The 18,698-nt window shown below is 45.3% G+C and overlaps 1 protein-coding gene across 1 annotated transcript in view; it reads right to left on the reverse strand.

The window, feature by feature from the left end:
* The window catches only part of CLIC3 (chloride intracellular channel 3), a 54,185-nt gene extending 51,865 nt beyond the window's left edge, over nt 1–2,320 (reverse strand). The window contains exon 1 of the mRNA XM_069241445.1: nt 2,033–2,320. Coding sequence (XP_069097546.1) covers nt 2,033–2,083 — 51 coding nt within the window. The 5' untranslated portion in view covers nt 2,084–2,320. The remainder of the gene's footprint in view (nt 1–2,032) is intronic.
* Nucleotides 2,321–18,698: the final 16,378 nt, after the last annotated feature.

Consider the following 18,698-nt stretch of genomic DNA (forward strand, 5'->3'; position numbering starts at 1 on the left):
ACTTCGAGCTCTCCTGCCTCTAGCAGTGCATACTTGCCAAAGGGCATTAGTGATCATTAGAGGTGGGCTAGCCAACAAATTAACAGGGTGAGCCGAGCCAATGGCATGGCTCGGCTCTGAGAGCCCCTGCATAAGTCGAGCCCTTAAAATAGTTGGCATCTAAATCATGCGGAAAACATCATGTGAAAATATGATTGTCCCACGGGCAATGAATGCATGAGGTCTTTCTATTGCCTTACAGTACTGCCACCTGGGCCCTCGACTCAGGCCCAAGTGAACTAGGATTTCTTCCTAGACGCCAAAGCAGAACGGTCTGCGCGCCTCTACGAGCCACATTAGTACCCGCACACCAGTGCTTAATTTGGAAATATTAACGTACCTGATGCAGAAAAATAAGTGCCAGTGCCCCCCACCGGAAACCACCGGCTCAAATTAAGCACTGCCGCACACAAATACTCACAAATACCGTGCACTTGTGCTCTTTTTGTACGTACTCTTATTTTTTCAACCAGTCCTCTACATGCGATGTTTCTATTCTGGAAAACAAAGCGGCCCAAGAAAACACATTGTCACTATCACATGTAAGAAGTGCCAGAACTGCATGTCTGTGGGTGATACAAACAGCCCACTCTTGGTTCATCTGTTTATGGCAACTGAGACCTGAGTGATCCTTCGTGTGTTGGGGGGTTCAGCTCGCGGGCAATGAATATCTTGCCATATTCTGCAGGAGGGCCCACCATCTTGTGTTACGCCCCTGTCTCTTTGTATGTGTGTCTCTGCATCCCTACTCTCTAGTACTCCCATGTCACGCGTCACGCGTGGCACCTTCAGCTGGACACGCGGAGGTGCGTGAAGTGATGCTTACAATGACGGAAAGTGAAAGTACATGCTCCTGAATGCGGTAATATACTGAGTGACAGGCCAGATCTGGAAAATGGCGTCCTACCGACCTGGAGTCATCTGGCAACCCGGTACCAGCAGGCGCAACATATGCGGCAGACGCCTCCTCATTCATTCATGCATTCTAGGCGCGCAGGGCTGAGTCTCGAAGATACCCTAGGCAGATGTCAGCTGAGCCTCGCTTTATTGCTTAGCCACCTTCTTCGAGAGGGCCGTCTCATTTGATACCCCTGCCTATATTACAGGGGCGCCCCAAAAACGTGTTCCTCGTCACCAGAATTGTAAAGGAATACAAAAGTCGCATACACCTTTCGGATGGCCAAACTCCCTCTTCGCAGCTTGGCATGTTGGGATCAAGAGAGAAAGGGGCATAGCTACTGTTAGTGCAGCAGGTGCAGTAACACAGGATCAAGGGGTCTGAATGACACATTCCACCCAAAAAGTGGCTGTTTTATTAGCATACCGAGGATGGAGAGCCAATGTAATCCTAACGGCTCCCTTGTTACGCCTCTGCAGACAGGTGGGCTGAGGACTGTGGTATTTTCCAAATTTCTCAGTGCCCCAGAATTCCTGTTTCGTGAACTGTATTAGAAAGTCTACAGGGCGTTGTTTGCTATGGTTTAGGGCGGGTGCTCGCGGGGCACAAAACATACTTTCCAGTTCCTTATCATTATAAAGGCCTGCATACGCACTGCAGTATTGCGCAGGCCTCACAAACGCTTAGTACATTTTGACCCAAGATTGCCCTTTAGTGAAGTCCGTGTTGGAGCGTAAAATTGGGTTAACGGTTAACTCGAAACAACTCTGCCAAATGCAGCATTTTGCAAGCGCATAACATTGTGCTATTATTGCCCTTTTAAAATTGCATTTAAGTAGTAATTCTCCTTTTTTACACGAATTTTTACAGCAAATACACAAGGTGTAAAGTTGTTTTTGTATAATATTTTATGGGAAATCAATTAGCGTTTTTTCTCCCTTTCAGCGGCCTCGTGCAATAAAAAACAAATCCTCGGATTTTGCAATGGTTTCTAGCGAATTTGGCGAAATTCGCGAAAGCCAAGACCTCCAGTTTTGCGCACACAATTGTGGAAATGTATGTAACAGACTATGGTAAGAATGACAAATGCCCTACCTTGACGAAGAGCTGTATCTTGTCCTTTTCTGCCACCTTCTGTCCCGCCATGCTCACTCACTCTCTGTGCCTGCGCCTCTGGGGCTGCTAGTGGGTACCGGGCGCGGTGGCTGGTGGTCCTCACGCTGTGATGCCAGGCTCTGCGTCTCTTGTGGCGGCTGCTGCTGTCTCCTGGAGCTCGCACAGGGCACAGGTGTGTCTCTGAGCCGCGAGAAGCCTCCCGAGAGCTAAAAGCGTTGCTGACACTCCCTGCGCCCAACTGCACCGACTACATTTTCCCCTCAGGTAGCGAAAGACTTGCCGAACCTGTTGGTTTTGCAGCGTTGTCTCATCCTCCCATGAGGATAGATAATAATGCGCCATGAGAGCCTGTGATGGAAGGGCGGGGAGGGCGTGGCACAGATGTACCAAGGCACGAACCATCTCAGGAAGGAAGGCACCGAATGTGGGAACGCCAGTGGCAGCAAAGGGCCAGACACACAACCGTCCAAGCACAATCATGTAATGCAAGGCCACTGGAATTATGCGGCAGGAGAAGACCAATTTATACAGTGGGGTTGACTAAATTAGGCGGCACTAAAAGGCAAATTACACGGTGTAATGAGGCCACTTTGGAATATTCTTACTTCACAATTGTGCAATTTTTACAAATGTTAAAACTGCATTGACAACTTTTTCACCACATTACAACTGAAAGACGATCTCCTTCTTTGCGACAAGAGACATGCCACTGCTCTCTGACACACCATTTTTAGCACCTTCTCATCCGTTTGAGCAGGAAACATTTTTTTTAACATCCGCAAATTATTCAGATGTTGTGTTATGTGGCGAAAATAAACAATTATGCAGGACCGAGGCCCCATAATCGCATAATTCCAATGGCCCTGCTGTAATTCGAGATCCCTGACCTGGTGCTGGGAGTCCGAAGGAAAATTGTAGGGCAACTCTACAGTTCTAGGAGAATTATGGACATGTTAGAAACATGCAGTATAATTGCTTTTGCCAACTGAAAGCGCTACGGCACCTAGTGAGGGGTATGGAAGACTGAATAAGGGCAATTGCAGAAACAATACAAACTGTTTAAATACAATAGCATTTATATGGCGCTTACTGCACCTGACGAGGCGTTGAAAGTGATTTGTAAACTGCAAGGAGGTTGGTTAGCTTTAAAAGGGGTGGACAAGCTACTCTTTCGCCCACATACATGCACTAACATTGGATCCTTCGGGACAAATTTGGACACGCCACAGTTCCTGGAAGTTCTGATTGAAATCAAATTGAATTAGGATTCAGAATACTGAGGGGATGATCCGAAAAGTAAATGCCATCTGCTTAATGTACAAATGCACACACCATCCCATGCCAATAAAACAACAAAAGTTGACGTGTGGCATGCTTGCGAATGTCTCATCCACTTGCTATTTCTCAGAGCCACATTCCAATCCATCATTTACTTGCTCAAGGCATCATTCCGGACAGGCATCAACTAAATGTAAACCAGTGCTTGTCCTGCTGTAATAGGGGCACCTCACTGATGAGGCCCAACTAGGCTACGTCCAGTCTGGTGTTGCTTGTGTTCCTGTTCAGAGGGAAAGTGGCCTGACATTAGAAAAGGGAAATTAAGATGATCCAAGAGGGAAGCACTGCAACAACCACTGGGACAGCTTGAGAAGCGCACAGAGCAAGGAAACCCTGGAACCAAGAGACACAACTACTCACAAGGGAGATCACCACCCAGTAAACCTGGCCATGCACCACCACCAAGAGTCCGGCCGAGCCATTTCGACTTGGCTCGCCAGGTCAGTGGAAGTCATGGCCTTTGCTCCTCTGGAGGGGACTGTCCCCCATATTTAGAGATCTTGGACAGGGCTTTAACTGGGATAAAAAAACTGGGGGCTCTCTCAAGGATGTGTGGCTGACGTAATTAAGGGTGTGGTGTGTGGCTGACGTAATTAAGGGTGTGGCTTAAAAACAGGTAAACTAAAAATCTGTGCTTAGCATAGCGTGCGTCCCGACTGGTATTTTGCTGCTTCTCTGTCATTGCTTGCAGATATAAGTAACATTACACCTATAACAAGCCAAGACTATTGGCTTTGTCATTGGTTGTTAGTTGCTAAGTTAAGTAGGCAACAATAGCATCTATGTATAAAATATTTAAGATGCTTCTGTTCAGTAATGATGATATTGTGAAAGAACTGCAAGGGGTCTCTGAAGATGCATCAAAGGCAGCGCAGGGTTGGTACACCTGCCGAGTTAAGATGTATTTTTACCCTGAAGGTGAGGGCAAAAATGGAGAGCCCGATAGGGACCAGTCTCGGCATCTGCTTTTTAGATGTGTCAGTGCTGAGCACCGGCAGGACCCGGCCCACTTAAAACCCTGATCTTGGTGGTTCATTGGAGTCACCCGTTCAGCAGATCTAGTGGAGGCACTGAACCTTGTCAAGCTGGCCCAATGTTTGTTGCTTCTACTCAGAAGCGTTTTTTTGGTTTCAAGACACAAGTTACCAAATCAGGAATTTGTTTACTTAAAAAAAAAAAGTATCCATGACGCACAGTAAGTTTTCTTCCTGTGTGTGTGGATCACTGTTGGATTTCCCTGCCCACGACCACCGGGCCTTGCAAGCCACTCCTGGGCAAGGAAAGCTAAAACTGTCAATCTGGCAGGGCTAACGTTACTGTCGACTGATGGGGATGTTCGAGGCTCAGCTGTTAAAAAAAAACCCAGTTCCTCCCCACTAAAAGGGGCAGGGGAAGTGCAAGATTGGTGGGGCTTTAGAAATGTGATGGATGGGAGTGCTCCCACTATACCAAATTCTAAATGACCCTTTAAACACTGGCAGAAGTTGCATTTTAACAACAATCGCTTTGCCTCCCATCCGAGATGGCAGCATTCGCACTGTCTGACTATGGGCTGAGCGATCAGCCTCTATGGCCCCCATGGAATTGCATGGACTGCAGAGGCCTACTTTATTCTGTCTCATTCCTCCCTTACCTTTAATGCTCCCCAAAATCTAAGAAATGCAGAAAACTTGAATAACCGCAGGCAGTGCTTAATTTGTAAATAAAAAGGTGCAGGGGACCAAAGCCCTCCTCTTAAACAAGCGGCTGCTTTAATTAAATGTGTGAACACGGAATACTGAAGCCATCAGGGTCCTCTTTAATACATTTAAAGCCACTCCCTGCCCCTTCAGCTACCTCTTGCAACTTTCTAATTTCTCCCTTTGTGACGCTTTTTCGTTTTCCCTTCCCCTGTCTTTCCCATATGTGTCTTTTGCTCGCAGCAAATGCTTGAGGCAGAAGAATAAGCACCGGCCCTCAAAAATAACTACCAGTGCTCAGCACCGGAAACAACAAGCACGAATTAAGCACTGCATACAGGGCAATCCTTCTGTCCCCTTTACAGCTCCAATGCGATGCTTTTTGAGCCATACATTCCGCTGCTGTGGCGCTCCATCCACTTCCTTTAGCATCAGGGACTTTAAGGCCCATATTTATACTTTTTTAGCGCCGCATTTGCGTCATTTTTGTTGACGCAAAAGCGGCGTAAACCTACAAAATACAATTTTATTTTGTAAGTTTGCACTGCTTTTGCATAAAAAAAATGACGTAAATGAGGCACTAAAGAAGTATAAATATGGGCCGAAATCTGGTATCTCGCTGTGATGGAGTCCCAAGGCAGCTGCCTGCAGTCGCCTGGATGTAGGACCAACTCTGCTTATGTGAACAGTTGCCTTGTGAGTGCTGCAATACCTTTCTTAAATAAGGTTGAAACCTGTATATTTGCATTTCACATTTGGGTTTCTCCTTGTGTGCCCACTAGTGCTTCTGTTACTTGAGCAGCGAGGTTGGTTTATCGTACATTTGTGGCTGCACTTTTCTGACAGTAATAGAGTGGTGACAGCCTGGTTCTGATTGTTTCACTGTGCCAGGGATCATGTTGATATCCACCTACACTGTCTGAGGGGTGCATTTGGTGCTAGTTAGGTCACTTTTGTTTCATTTAAATATTGCACCCTGACTCCATTAGATGCTACAGAGGCCTATATCCCAGTATTATCAGACTCTTTGGTGACAGATGCCTGGTGTAATTTCTCAGGTTGAAGTTCTGGAAGCAACTGTGGTTAAAGCGAGAAGCTTATAGCCTCATAACCACCAGTTTGAAGTAGTTAAGATGCAGTGAAATGGTGACGAAAGTCAAAATCAGCGGATCCATTCACTGCTTTGATAAAAGCCACTGGTTCCAGCACAAAGGTAGTTTGAGGTTACAATTTCTAAGTGGTATAACAGGCAATTAGCAAGACTCTGGGAAGAGCTCAAAGCTGGAATAATCACTTAAGAAAGCAGAGAGTTATGTCAATGCACAGTTCACTAGTATTAGCACCCCTATCAGAGTTATTAAGGATGGTGCCATGCACTGGCATGGAGAACCCTAGCATGCATATTCATAAAAAGTTAAGTTACACTAAAACTCAACTGTGAAGTATTTATGCAGCACTTCAAACAGTTATAAACTGAAAACACAACAAAAGAAAATAAAGACAAATCTCACACCATGATCAGAATAGGGAAAGGTGCGGAAGACATTGTGACGCAAAGGGTTAATTAGCTTGAGCAGTGTAGATGAGCGTGATGCCTGCTGAAACCCCCGAACAACGTGGAAAAGTTCATGATATTATTTTCAAGCTTGTTTGTGTAGGAGACTCCATCTCAACCTTGAGAACGAGAGTACAGGGAGAAAATGGAATGAAAACAAAGGCTGGGGAAGGGCAGAGCAGCCAAGAGATGAGTGCTGATAACATAGCTAGAAAATGCCAGAAAGAGATAGAATCCAGGCTTCGAGTTATTTAAGCACTGAAGTGCAGGTGAGGGATTTGAAGCTCGCAGATGGGGTTGTGAAAACGGTTGTGAAAGCTGCCATGGCCCAGCGTTGCCTCCCTGTTTTGCTATTCAGAGACCGTGACGCTTGAGGGGGAGAGAGGTCCAAGCAGGCGGTAGAGGGCTTCCCAGCATTTCGTGGACTAAGTTAAGTTCCACACAGGGATGAAAAGCCTTTGTTTCTCTGCTCTATTATTATGATTGATTATTATGCTTGCACTGTGTTTATAATCTGAAGTATTCAGCTCGTTTATATTTTGCTTTCTGAACATCGTAGTGTGAGCTTGCTGCAGTAATTGAAACATGCATTTTGGTATGCAGTTAATCAAAGCTAATCTGAAGTATTCAGCTCGTTTATATTTTGCTTTCTGAACATCGTAGTGTGAGCCTGCTGCAGTAATTGAAACATGCATTTTGGTGTGTAGTAAATCAAAGCTTATCTGAAGTATTCAACTCGTTTATATTTTGCTTCCTGAACATCATAGTGTGATGCATTTTGGTATACAGTTAATCAAAGCTTATATCTGTCAATGAACTCTTTGTTTATATGTATGCATAGATGCTCTTTGTAGTGTACTCATATATAAATAGATGCTTTTCATTGCTATTCTTATTCTACTATTGTTGATGTGCTAAATACATATATTCCCCTGAAATTCTAGTAAAGCTAAATTGTATTCATAATTGGCGTGTGGTCCTTCATTGAGCATCCTTATTGACTTATACCGAACAGGTGTCAACCAGTCATCTGGATAAGACATTTTGGTACCAGAAGTGGGGTATAAGTCAATAATGCCTCTTTGGGGACGTAAGAAAAATGGGCAGAGAGCGGAAGGCAGCATGGGGCAGAAGCCAGATCCATTCCCGGGTGGTTAGTAACGGACCCGTTCTCTGGTGTGGCAGGACTCCTGAACCGGTGGGCAGCGCTGGTTTTATGGGAAGCACTAGATGAGAAAGTGACTCCTCTCGTAGTGGAAGATGAGGTCGAGAGTGTGAAACTAAGAGGGGCGAAGCTGGAGCTGAAAGCAGCAGGGCAAGTGGGATGGCTTTTCCTGTCTGTGCTCCGTATGGTATACAGGAAGACAAAACTGCGGGATGAGGTTGCAGCCTTGCAGGAAAGGCAGTTACTTATGAAAGAGACCATAGAAAGTGCAGTGACTCAGGGTGATCAAATGGAGGCAAGGTGCACCGCATTAGCAGTACGAGTAGCAAAACAGAAGAGTAGGCAGAAGCCTAAAATGCCCTCAACTGTGCAAGTGAGGGCACTGCTACGCAAACAGGAGAGTAGGCAGAAGCCTATAATGCCCTCAGCTGTGCAAGTGAGGGCACTGGTACGCAAACAGAAGAGTAGACAGAAGCCTAAAATACCCTCAACTGTGCAAGTGAGGTAATTGGTACGCAAAGAAAATTGGGATCCATATACTTGGGATGGGACAGTCTCAGATAATGATGACTGGAATTGGGAGGATGAGGTGGAAGTACGTGTAACAGAACTAGGTCGAGTTGAAAGTGGAGAAGGACGTGTAAGTGAAATTGAAGGTGAAAGGGGAAGTGTAATGGAGGTTCGCCCACTCGTGCAAAATAAATCAAAGGGAGTGAATGGTGGGCAAATACAGAATTCTTGTTTGGTAAGAGATTATACACAGAGTGAGTTGTTGGAGATAACTCTTATGTTTAGGCAGATGCCTGCAGAGCCTTTGTTTAAATGGTTGGTGAGATTGTGGGACACTGGAGCAAAAGATGCATTACAGTTAGGTCCCATCACAGAAGGAGACCCGTTTGAGCTGTAAATGATAGTACAGGATGATGTAGATGATGTAGTGATGTCGAGCCTATGGCAGAGGCAGGGAAAAAAGATGGTGCCACAAGATTGGGCCTTAGTGGAAACTGAACGCATAACTGATGATCGGCCGGTCACCTTAAAAACATGGGTCCCCTTACTAGGTTGGACAAGAGAAGGAGGGGTTGGCAATAAAGTAGGCAGAGCGCACGAGTTTGCCATCGTGAAGTGGAAATGGTATCTGCAGCAGAGGGCAAAACCGGGACCAGCAGGAGTGTCGAAGTTACAAGAAGATAAGCTAGGGACAGTGGACTTGCAGGCAATAGACCCTGCGTCAGAGCCCTCTGAAATGGAATCCTCACCATTTAAGACAGCCCCGCCTTTTGAACGACTCACTGAAGAGCAGCAAAATGCATGGTTCACAGATGGTACCGCCCAGTACTATCAAGGAAAAAGACAATGGCAAACAGTCGCATTCCAGCCTGCTACAGAAACGATGTTGCTGCGCGGAGGGCATAATGGATCAAGCCAGCTTGCAGAACTGCAGGGGGTAGCAGCAGTGATCAAACAAGCCCCCATCGGAGAGAAAACATTTGTGTACACTGACCGTCGGGCCACTTACCAAGGACTAGTAAGCTGGGCCCAGACTTGGCGCAAGGATGGATGGAAAATTAAAGGCACCCCCATTTCGGGAGGCGAGCAGCTATGGGAAGAGATGTGGGAGAAAGGGCAAAAATGTCAAATCTATGTGGGACATGTGGATGCCCATTGCCCATCGGATACCTCACATGCATCTCTATTCAACAACACCGCAGATCAAATGGCCAAAACACGAACGGTGGTCATCAAGGAGGAATCTGAATCTGCTTTAGCAAACAGGGCCCATGCAACATCCGGACATCTAGGAGAGAATGTCACTTATGCATGGGCACAGTAACGACAAATTCCAGTTACTAAAGAACAAGTGCAACAAGCAGTAAAGGAGGGCCCCACATACAACCAGATTAGTCAAATGCCCCTGCAAATGAAGCCTAGCTGCCATATCAGAAGTTGAACTGCAGTTGCTATGGTGTGGCAATTGGACTATATCGGGCCACTACCAAAAGAAGGAAGAAAAAGCTACGTATTGACCATGGTGGACACCTACTCTGGCCTTATGTTGGGTATGCCCTGTAAGCCTGCAGATCAAAAGTCCACTTTGCGAGGGCTAAACTACGTGATAAAACATTATGGGGGACCTGATGAGATCCAAACAGATAGGGGCACACACTTTTCAGGGAAAACAGTGCAGGGCTGGGCGCAGGAACAGGGAATTTGGTGGATTTTGCAACTTAGTTATTATCCACAAGCTGCAGGCATGATTAAGAGATATAACGGATTGGTGAAAGAACAGAAAAAAAAGTTATCAGCACATGACAGACCTGCACAATTGATTTGTGAACAAGCGTACACCCCCCACATTGAAGAAAGATCTGCCCCCGATAACACCCAGAGAGCTGTGGGAGGATTTGGAAGCACAGGAAGAAAAGTATGGGTGAACCATCCAGGGAAAAAGCCAGAGGCAGGAGAGATATTGAGTCTAGGGGTGGGGAGTACGTATATTGTACTTTTAAAGAACTCTAATGTACCTGTATTTGTACCTGCAGTGAGACTCACCCCACGGTCATAAACGATGACATCTGCGTTGATGATAGCAGAGAATGTCGTTACGGACCTTCATGTCACTTGTGCACCTCAAGCCGCTAACGTAACTGATGACCAGGGAAATGTTTCACTTTGCAACGTGAAGGTACCTGGAGGCAAGTGGATGGCTGCCAAAGCTGTGACCTGGAAGGTAACTGGACAGCAAATCCGACATGCCAACGGACTGAACGAGCTGCAAGGGATGCCAGCAACAGTACAGGCTTTGAGTTATATGCTAAACATGATATGTAAATATTGTGATACCAGGACATATGGTGGTTGTTACAATGAACAATGGAACCAAAGGAGTTCGATACTCCAAACCACCAGCCTTCATGTTTTATGTAACCGAAAGACACATGGTTAGCAACTTAAGCAACGTTTCCATAGTTCGATATAGAATAGGATGTAAGCAAGCTCTGTATGCAAGCATAATGAATCGTATTGTGTGACAGATAAATATTGCCAAGGGGAATGTCTCAAAGTATGATCCATTATGTGCACCATGGACATCACAGTTATGGCCCTTGCCAAAGTTACGCATTAGAAGAGATCTAGGGTCCTTGATAGCTGGGGCCACGGGAATCGGGGTAGGGGCCCTGAATTCTTTTGATGTTGAAGCCATTAGGATTAAGCTATCTTCTACAGGATATAGTACAGGAGAGGCCATAAAAGTAATTTCTCAATAGGGGCCCACACACACTCACAAGAAGTATGGAAAGTCCTGCGTGGGTTGTATCGCGATTGGCAATGACATAATGTCACTTATGAACAATTCGGAAAAAAGCTTTTAAAACACACAAACAGTGACTAAGGGCATCCAGTGCATACTATGGCAAAGCCTTGTTAATCAACAGTATGCAGACTTTAAAGCAGAATGGGGACAGCTTCAGGGTGAATATTGGAGACAACAATTGCATTTGCCTGAAGAAATATGAGTAAAGCCCATACAGTTTCACAGTGAGGAAGAAATGTGTTATGCTCTTTTTGGTATAGCAAGAAGTGATCTTCCTCCTGACATCTGGTGCCCCTTTATATTTCTCCCCGTAGTGATAAGTAAAACAATGGTGGATACCTCACACTGACAAAAAGTGGATTGATTAAACAAATCACACTGTAGATCCCACTAGATGTGCAGATTGGTCTAAGGGGTGGGTATGTACCCACACTGGACAGGTGCTAGATCCATGTCTTCACACAATACCGGGAGAATGTGAGTGGTTACCTTATCCTATTAAATGGCACAGACTTATATCAGATAGGGACAGAGAGCATATGTTATGTCACTAATCATCCCTTACTCTTACTTATTAACGGATTAATACAAACCACCGGAGAGCAAGTATTGTGTATGTGCAATATTACCAGCATTATTGACATAAGCACTCACATCTTGTACCGACCGACTAAGTTCACCATAACCACATTACAGACGCAAATGCGTGCGCAGTTAGAGTGGAACATCTCGCTTGTTGTTAAGCTACCCAGATTAGAGGCAATCAGGCACTACGCACAAGTTACCTTTGCTAAATTTGATATGGCAGCTAAATACACCAAGGATACAGCCATACTGATGACCATAAACGCTAAACAGCTTATGCACACTGCTTCATGCATCCAGCAAATAACTGAGCATCATTTGTATGACATCTTCTTAGGCTGGGCACTAGGAGCTATGACGACGCTAAATATAGTGTTACAACAGCTAATTTGGTTAGTGATTGTGTTACGCTAATGACTATACTATGTTGACTATATGTATGCACAAAACAGCTTTATACTAAGATGCAGGCGCTTAGAATAACGCTGACAAGTATTAGTAGCAACCTAGCTAGCGGAATGTCAAAGTAAATGATATCTGTTTCGCATGCATCGCGCTCATCTAAGGGGTGGAGTGATCAGTATAGGCAAAGGTGCGGAAGACATTGTGACGCGAAGGATTAATTAGCTTGAGCAGTGTAGATGAGCGTGATGCCTGCTGAAACCCCCGAACAACATGGAAAAGTTCACAATATTATTTTCAAGCTTGTTTGTGTAGGAGACTCCGTCTCAACCTTGAGAACAAGAGTACAGGGAGAAGATGGAATGAAAACAAAGGCTGGGGAAGGGCAGAGCAGCCAAGAGATGAGTGCTGATAACATAGCTAGAAAATGCCAGAAAGAGATAGAATCCAAGCTTTGAGTTATTTAAGCACTGAAGTGCGGGTGAGGGATTTGAAGCTCGCAGATGGGGTTGTGAAAGCTGCCATGGCCCAGCACTGCCTCCCTGTTTTGCTGTTTTGCTGTTCAGAGACCGTGACGCTTAAGGGGGAGAGAGGTCTAAGCAGGCGGTAGAGGGCCTCCCAGCATTTCGTGGACTAAGTTAAGTTCCACACAGGGATGAAAGGCCTTTGTTTCTCTGCTCTATTATTATGATTGATTATTATGCTTGCAGTGTGTTTATAATCTGAAGTATTCAGCTAGTTTATATTTTGCTTTCTGAACATCGTAATGTGAGCTTGCTGCAGTAATTGAAACATGCATTTTGGTATGCAGTTAATCAAAGCTAATCTGAAGTATTCAGCTCGTTTATATTTTGCTTTCTGAAAATCATAGTGTGAGCCTGCTGCAGTAATTGAAACATGCATTTTGGTGTGTAGTAAATCAAAGCTTATCTGAAGTATTCAACTCGTTTATATTTTGCTTCCTGAACATCGTAGTGTTAAGCATTTTGGTATACAATTAATCAAAGCTTATATCTGTCAATGAACTCTTTGCTTATATATATGCATAGATGCTCTTTGTAGTGTGCTCATATATAAATAGATGCTTTTCATTGCTATTCTTATTCTACTATTTTTGATGTGCTAAATACATATATTCACCTGAAATTCTAGTAAAGCTAAATTGTATTCATAATTGGTGTGTGGTCCTTCATTGAGCGTCCTTATTGACTTATACCGAACAGGTGTCAACCAGTCACCTGGATAAGACACACCAATTTAGAAAAATACAGTGAAATTTATTAAATTACTTGAGACCAAAGATCAAAAAGCCAATCAGTAGAACCAGAGATATGCAGTTTCAAAGTCTTAAGTAAAGACAGTGCCTAGAACACAAAGCACCAACTGTGGTTATCTAGTTGCACCGGACCGGGCAAAGTCACAAGTTCAGGCCGACCATGATGGAGTAGGGGCCGACTACAGGGATCAGGTTAGGCTCCCTAAACAAGAGTACATTAAGGGGGTCATTCCGACCCCGGCGGGCGGCAGGCGCCGCCCACCGGGCGGAGACCGCCAAAAGACCGTACCGCGGTCAAATGACCGCAGCGGTCATTTTGACTTTCCCGCTGGGCAGGCGGGCGACCGCCAAAAGGCCTCCCGCCCACCCAGCGGGAAAGCCCCAGCAACGATGAAGCCGGCTCCGAATGGAGCCGGCGGAGTTGCTGGTGTGCGACAGGTGCAGTGACACCCGTCGCGATTTTCAGTGTCTGCTTTGCAGACACTGAAAATCCTAATGGGGCCCTGTTAGGGGGCCCCTGCAGTGCCCATGCCAGTGGCATGGGCACTGCAGGGGCACCCAGGGGCCCCACGACACCCGTTCCCGCCAGCCTCTTCCTTGCGGTTTAGGCTGGCGGGAAGGGGGTCGGAATCCCCATGGCTGTGGAGGATTCCCTGGGGCAGGGGAAAACCGGCGGGAAACAGCCGGTTTCCCTTTTCTGACCGCGGCGGTCAGAATTGCCCCTGAAGCACCGCCAGCCTGTTGGCGGTGCTTCCTCTGTCCCCTTTTTGGTCCATGACCGCCAGGGTCGGAATGAGGCCCTAAATCCTTATAAATTCACAACTGGGCCAAATTTAGATGTCGACTGTTAACAAATGCTCCCTCAAGATGTGCCTGCCTGCTGCCACAGAAACACAGTATCCAAATGTCTCACACAGAAAGAATTGCCAGGGGAAAAAATAAAAATATGTTCTTAATAAATTAGTTGTACAAGCACAAATCACCCAACACATGTTTCACGATGAAAATTGCTTCCGCAGGGCCTATTGAACAGTTCCAGTAGTCCAGTCAATAAATAAAAAACAAAACGATTTTTTTTTATCACCAATCAAACATTTATAAAATCTAATAAATTCATGGATAGGCCCAAAAAGTAAAAGAGACCAAAACAGCTCTCACTACCTCAACATTATATAAATATCACTCTAAAGCCCCCATATAAAACTAAAACTATGCAACATATACAGACACTGCTCAAGAGTGCTGGTCAGTTCAACATGACTGGTAAAAAGATTAAACACATAGTTAAAAACATAAATATCTCACCTATCTAAGCAAATATATTGCACTTCGAAATAAATCTCTTTAAGAAAAAATGCACACATCTAAAAAAATGTTCTGTTTGAGAATGTTCTTTCCATTCTTTCCATTTACTTCCATCGGGGATCACAGTAAAAGATTGTCATTTCAAAAACTTCTTTGAGTAAATTTCATTTATATCTATCAAATTTCAAAGTATAAGTTACAGTAAAATATAAGATAACAAAAACATATCAGTTTATACCTATTACACCAGTATGCTTCATCCAAAGACATATGTGTAGTTAAACATCAAAGAAATAGTAAGCATAACAAATCTAAGTGCTGACTGAAAGGAATTTACATTACAACTAAAACTACACCCTTTTCCAATTAGACCAATACTTATGTAGTATAACAAGAACAGTAACTGGTAGATTGACATTCCATGACCAGTGTATCAACAAAAGAATACCTTACAAAATGTCCACTTCATATAGTCTGACCCTGCCAAAATGGAGGCCACCATGCGCACCTCAGCTTCCCACCACTCTATGGTTGAAAAAAGGGAACCTTTGATATCACACAGCATTCAATCACACAAAAGGTATCTAACTAACTGAACATAAGAATGACAAATGACTAATTAATAACTCAATAAAGGATAATGAACAAATAGTTTGAATATAACACCAAAATGCAAGTTGATAAAACATATCAAGTAAAAGTAAAGTAAAATAAAAGCAAAGCAACGGTCAATCTTGAACCTGCATCTTCATTCCTTGCATAAGACTTACTTAACCTTTACTCTATACTTTGTGTTACTGCTCGGACATAATCCTATAAACATACAAATGACAAAATTCATCCACAAAGAAATTAAACAATTAAAAACGCAATAAAGCATAATGAACAAGTAGTTTGAATCTAACATTTAAATTCAAACAGACAAATCATGTCAGAGTAAAACTCAAAAGAAAGCAAAGCAAATGTCAATCTTGAACCTTCATTTTCATTCATTAAATAAGACTTACTTTTTTGATAACCAATTTCATTGAATTTTTTGAATATTCACAGCAGTGCTCTACACATTCAGTATAATTCAACACATCCCATCAGGACACAATACAGTAAGGGGGGGGTATGTGTCCTTGTTGGGCAGCAACAGAGAAAAACCAGAAACAGTGCAAACAGGCTAACATAACACAGGTGATCGATCACCTCAGACAACCCACCCACTTTCCCCATATCCAGTGATATTTTGCTGGGCACATCCTCGCCTCAAACACAGTTTTTTCTGCAAGGCACACCAGTCCACCCCTCTTTGCCACAGAGCAATCTCTGGGGGAGTCAGGTTCCTCCACTGTGCTGCTATATTGCATTTTGCTTTACCCGCTCTGGTGCCCCCCACACCCTCCAGGACCCTAAGCAGTAGACTCAAAGCTGAAAATTTCACTTCCCATCCCAGTACCTCTGAGAGTTCCTCTGCTATGGTCCTCCAGAATCACTGAATCAGGGGCAGGACCGTACCATGGTAGAAACCTGCAGAGTGTCGGAGCAGTGGGGATAAGTGGGTTCGAAAAGGAGCCTTGCCTGATGTAGTCGAGTTGGGATAAGATAAGCACAGTGTAGGCAGTAAGTCTGAATCAGATGTAGCCTAGCAGAAATAGTGATACGGCAGGGTATCAGGGCATCACACCAATCATTGCCTTTGAGGGGGCCTAGCCAGCCCCCCCAACATTCCCAAAGGTGGTCCAGTGTTTTGGGGCCATTAATGACCAGGGTACAGTAAATTTGTGAGATGCCTCCCTTGCCCAGTGCTCCCATGAGGAGTTTAGCCTCTAGTGGGCTGAATTCTGTGAGGGGGGTACCTCGGGGTACATGGATATACAGGGTATGTTGCAATTGCCAATATCTATAGAATTGGGAAGAATGGAGCGCATAGGCACCCTGAAGCTCTTGAAAGGAGCAGATGTGTGTCCCGGACCATACATTTCCAATGTGCATTATACCAATGAGGTTCCATCTCCCAAAGACCTCTAGAGCGACCACTTCCTGCAGCCCTGTACGAAGCCACAGGGGGTCTGAAGTGTAAGCTTGGCACCCCGTCGAGTATGTCAGAGGATGTTTCTCCAGGCAAGAGTGACTAGGCTGGTGACCGTGGAAATAGCAGCAGCGATAGGGGCTCCATATGGCATAGACATGTTGCAGGAAAACCCAACAACGTCACTTCTAGTCGGAATGCCGGGTCAGACTACCCCCTTCCAGCTAGTTATTGATCACCAGGAGCTGGGAGGTAAGGTAATACAGGTATAGGTTGGTCATTTCCAGTCCCCCTTCGTAGGGCACACACTGACAGTGTTGAAGGGCTAACCGAGGTTGAGAGCTGTGCCAAAGAAGTGAGGCCGCTAGTCTGTCCATCTCCCGAAACCAGCTGCGTGGAAAGAATATGGGGAGCTTTTGAAAGATGTAGAGGAAGCGAGGCAACACCATCATCGTATAGATGGCAATCCTGCCCGCCACATTCAACGGGAGGAATCGCCACCTGTTCATATCAGACTTTGCTTTCCGGACCCATGGTCGAAGGTTGAGGGACAAGGTGAGGTCAGGGTGGAGAGTCGCCCAGATGATGAGGTACTGAAAGCTAAGACGGCATATAGGAATGTCTGCCTGCCATGCCACGCAGTCGTGAGACTGGGCCAGGGGAACCAGGACAGATTTAGACAAATTAATATGTAGTCTGGAAGTCTCACTGAAGATCCGAAGGACTTGAAGCCATCAAAAATTGGACAAGGCAGGATCTGACAGGTAAAGAAGGAAGTTATCTGCGTAAAGTGCAATGCGGTCCACATGGGCACTGTCCCACTGCCATCCCCTTTACTTGGGCATCATAGAGAATAAGTAGTGCTAATGGCTCAATCGTCATGGCAAAAAATAGGGGTGACAGGGGACAACCCTGCACTATACCTCTACAAATAGGGAAAGGATCTGAGTGCACTCTGTTGATCAAGACCCGGGCTGTGAGGTCACAGTAGAGTACACAGACTAATCAGCAACAACAGGGACCAATACTTGCTCACTTCAGCATAGACTCCATATACGACCAGTCTACGGCATCAAAGGCCTTCTCAAAGTCGATAAGGAGTAAAGCCAGATTGGATGGCGGTGACTGACAGTGTGCCAGTGCAATATGAAGGCAGGAGAGGCAATGCCAGGTACGTCTATTCAGCGTAAATCCGCATTGGTACAGATGAACAAGAGTAGGGAGCACCAGTGTGACCTGAGTGGCCAATATTGTGACATAAATCTTGATTTCGCTATTGAGAAGGGACATTGGGCGATAAGCAGTACAGGAGGGTGATGGAGGTTGGGTTTTCGGAATGACTACGAGCGTGGCCGTGTCTATCTCAGGTGGGAAGGTGCCCTTTTTTGCCACCTCGCCATATAGGGAAAAGAGATGAGGTGTCAGGGTATCCCTAAATTTGATACAGTATTCAGTAGGAAACCTGTCTGGGCCAGGAGCCTTCCTAGAGGCTACGGTGGACATGGCCACAGCTACCTCTTCGATTGATAAGAGTTGGTCCAGGATCTGGGCCTCAGAACAGGATAAACATGGAACAGGTACCTCCTGGAGCAATAGAGGACCAGGTTCTGTATTCACCTTAGGGGCTGCCGCATAGAGACAGCATTGGGTGTTGAGAATGTTTGGTTTTATCCTGTTTGCCAATGGATGGGAGGCAAGCCAGTAAAGTAGTTAGCCATTTTTGTTCCCAATCCATAGATCCTGGCTGTTGAGGCCCCCCACATCTGTCTCTCGGCCTCCAGCAACAGGAGCTGGAGCTCCTCATGCAGCAAAGTTAGCTGCCGGGAGATATCACTGGGGTTATCCAGGTAAAGTTGAGACTCAAGGCGCAGGGCTCGGGGCTCCAGTTGAGTGATGTGTTGGCACTGGGCTCTTTTCCTCTATCTAATGCACCCCTTGGCATACCCTTGGATAGTGGTTTTACTTGCCACCAATAGGCTCCTAGGAGATTTGACCGAACTGTTGTTA

This window comes from Pleurodeles waltl, chromosome 6 (genome assembly GCF_031143425.1).
Source record: "Pleurodeles waltl isolate 20211129_DDA chromosome 6, aPleWal1.hap1.20221129, whole genome shotgun sequence".
In the NCBI taxonomy this organism is placed as follows: domain Eukaryota; kingdom Metazoa; phylum Chordata; class Amphibia; order Caudata; family Salamandridae; genus Pleurodeles; species Pleurodeles waltl.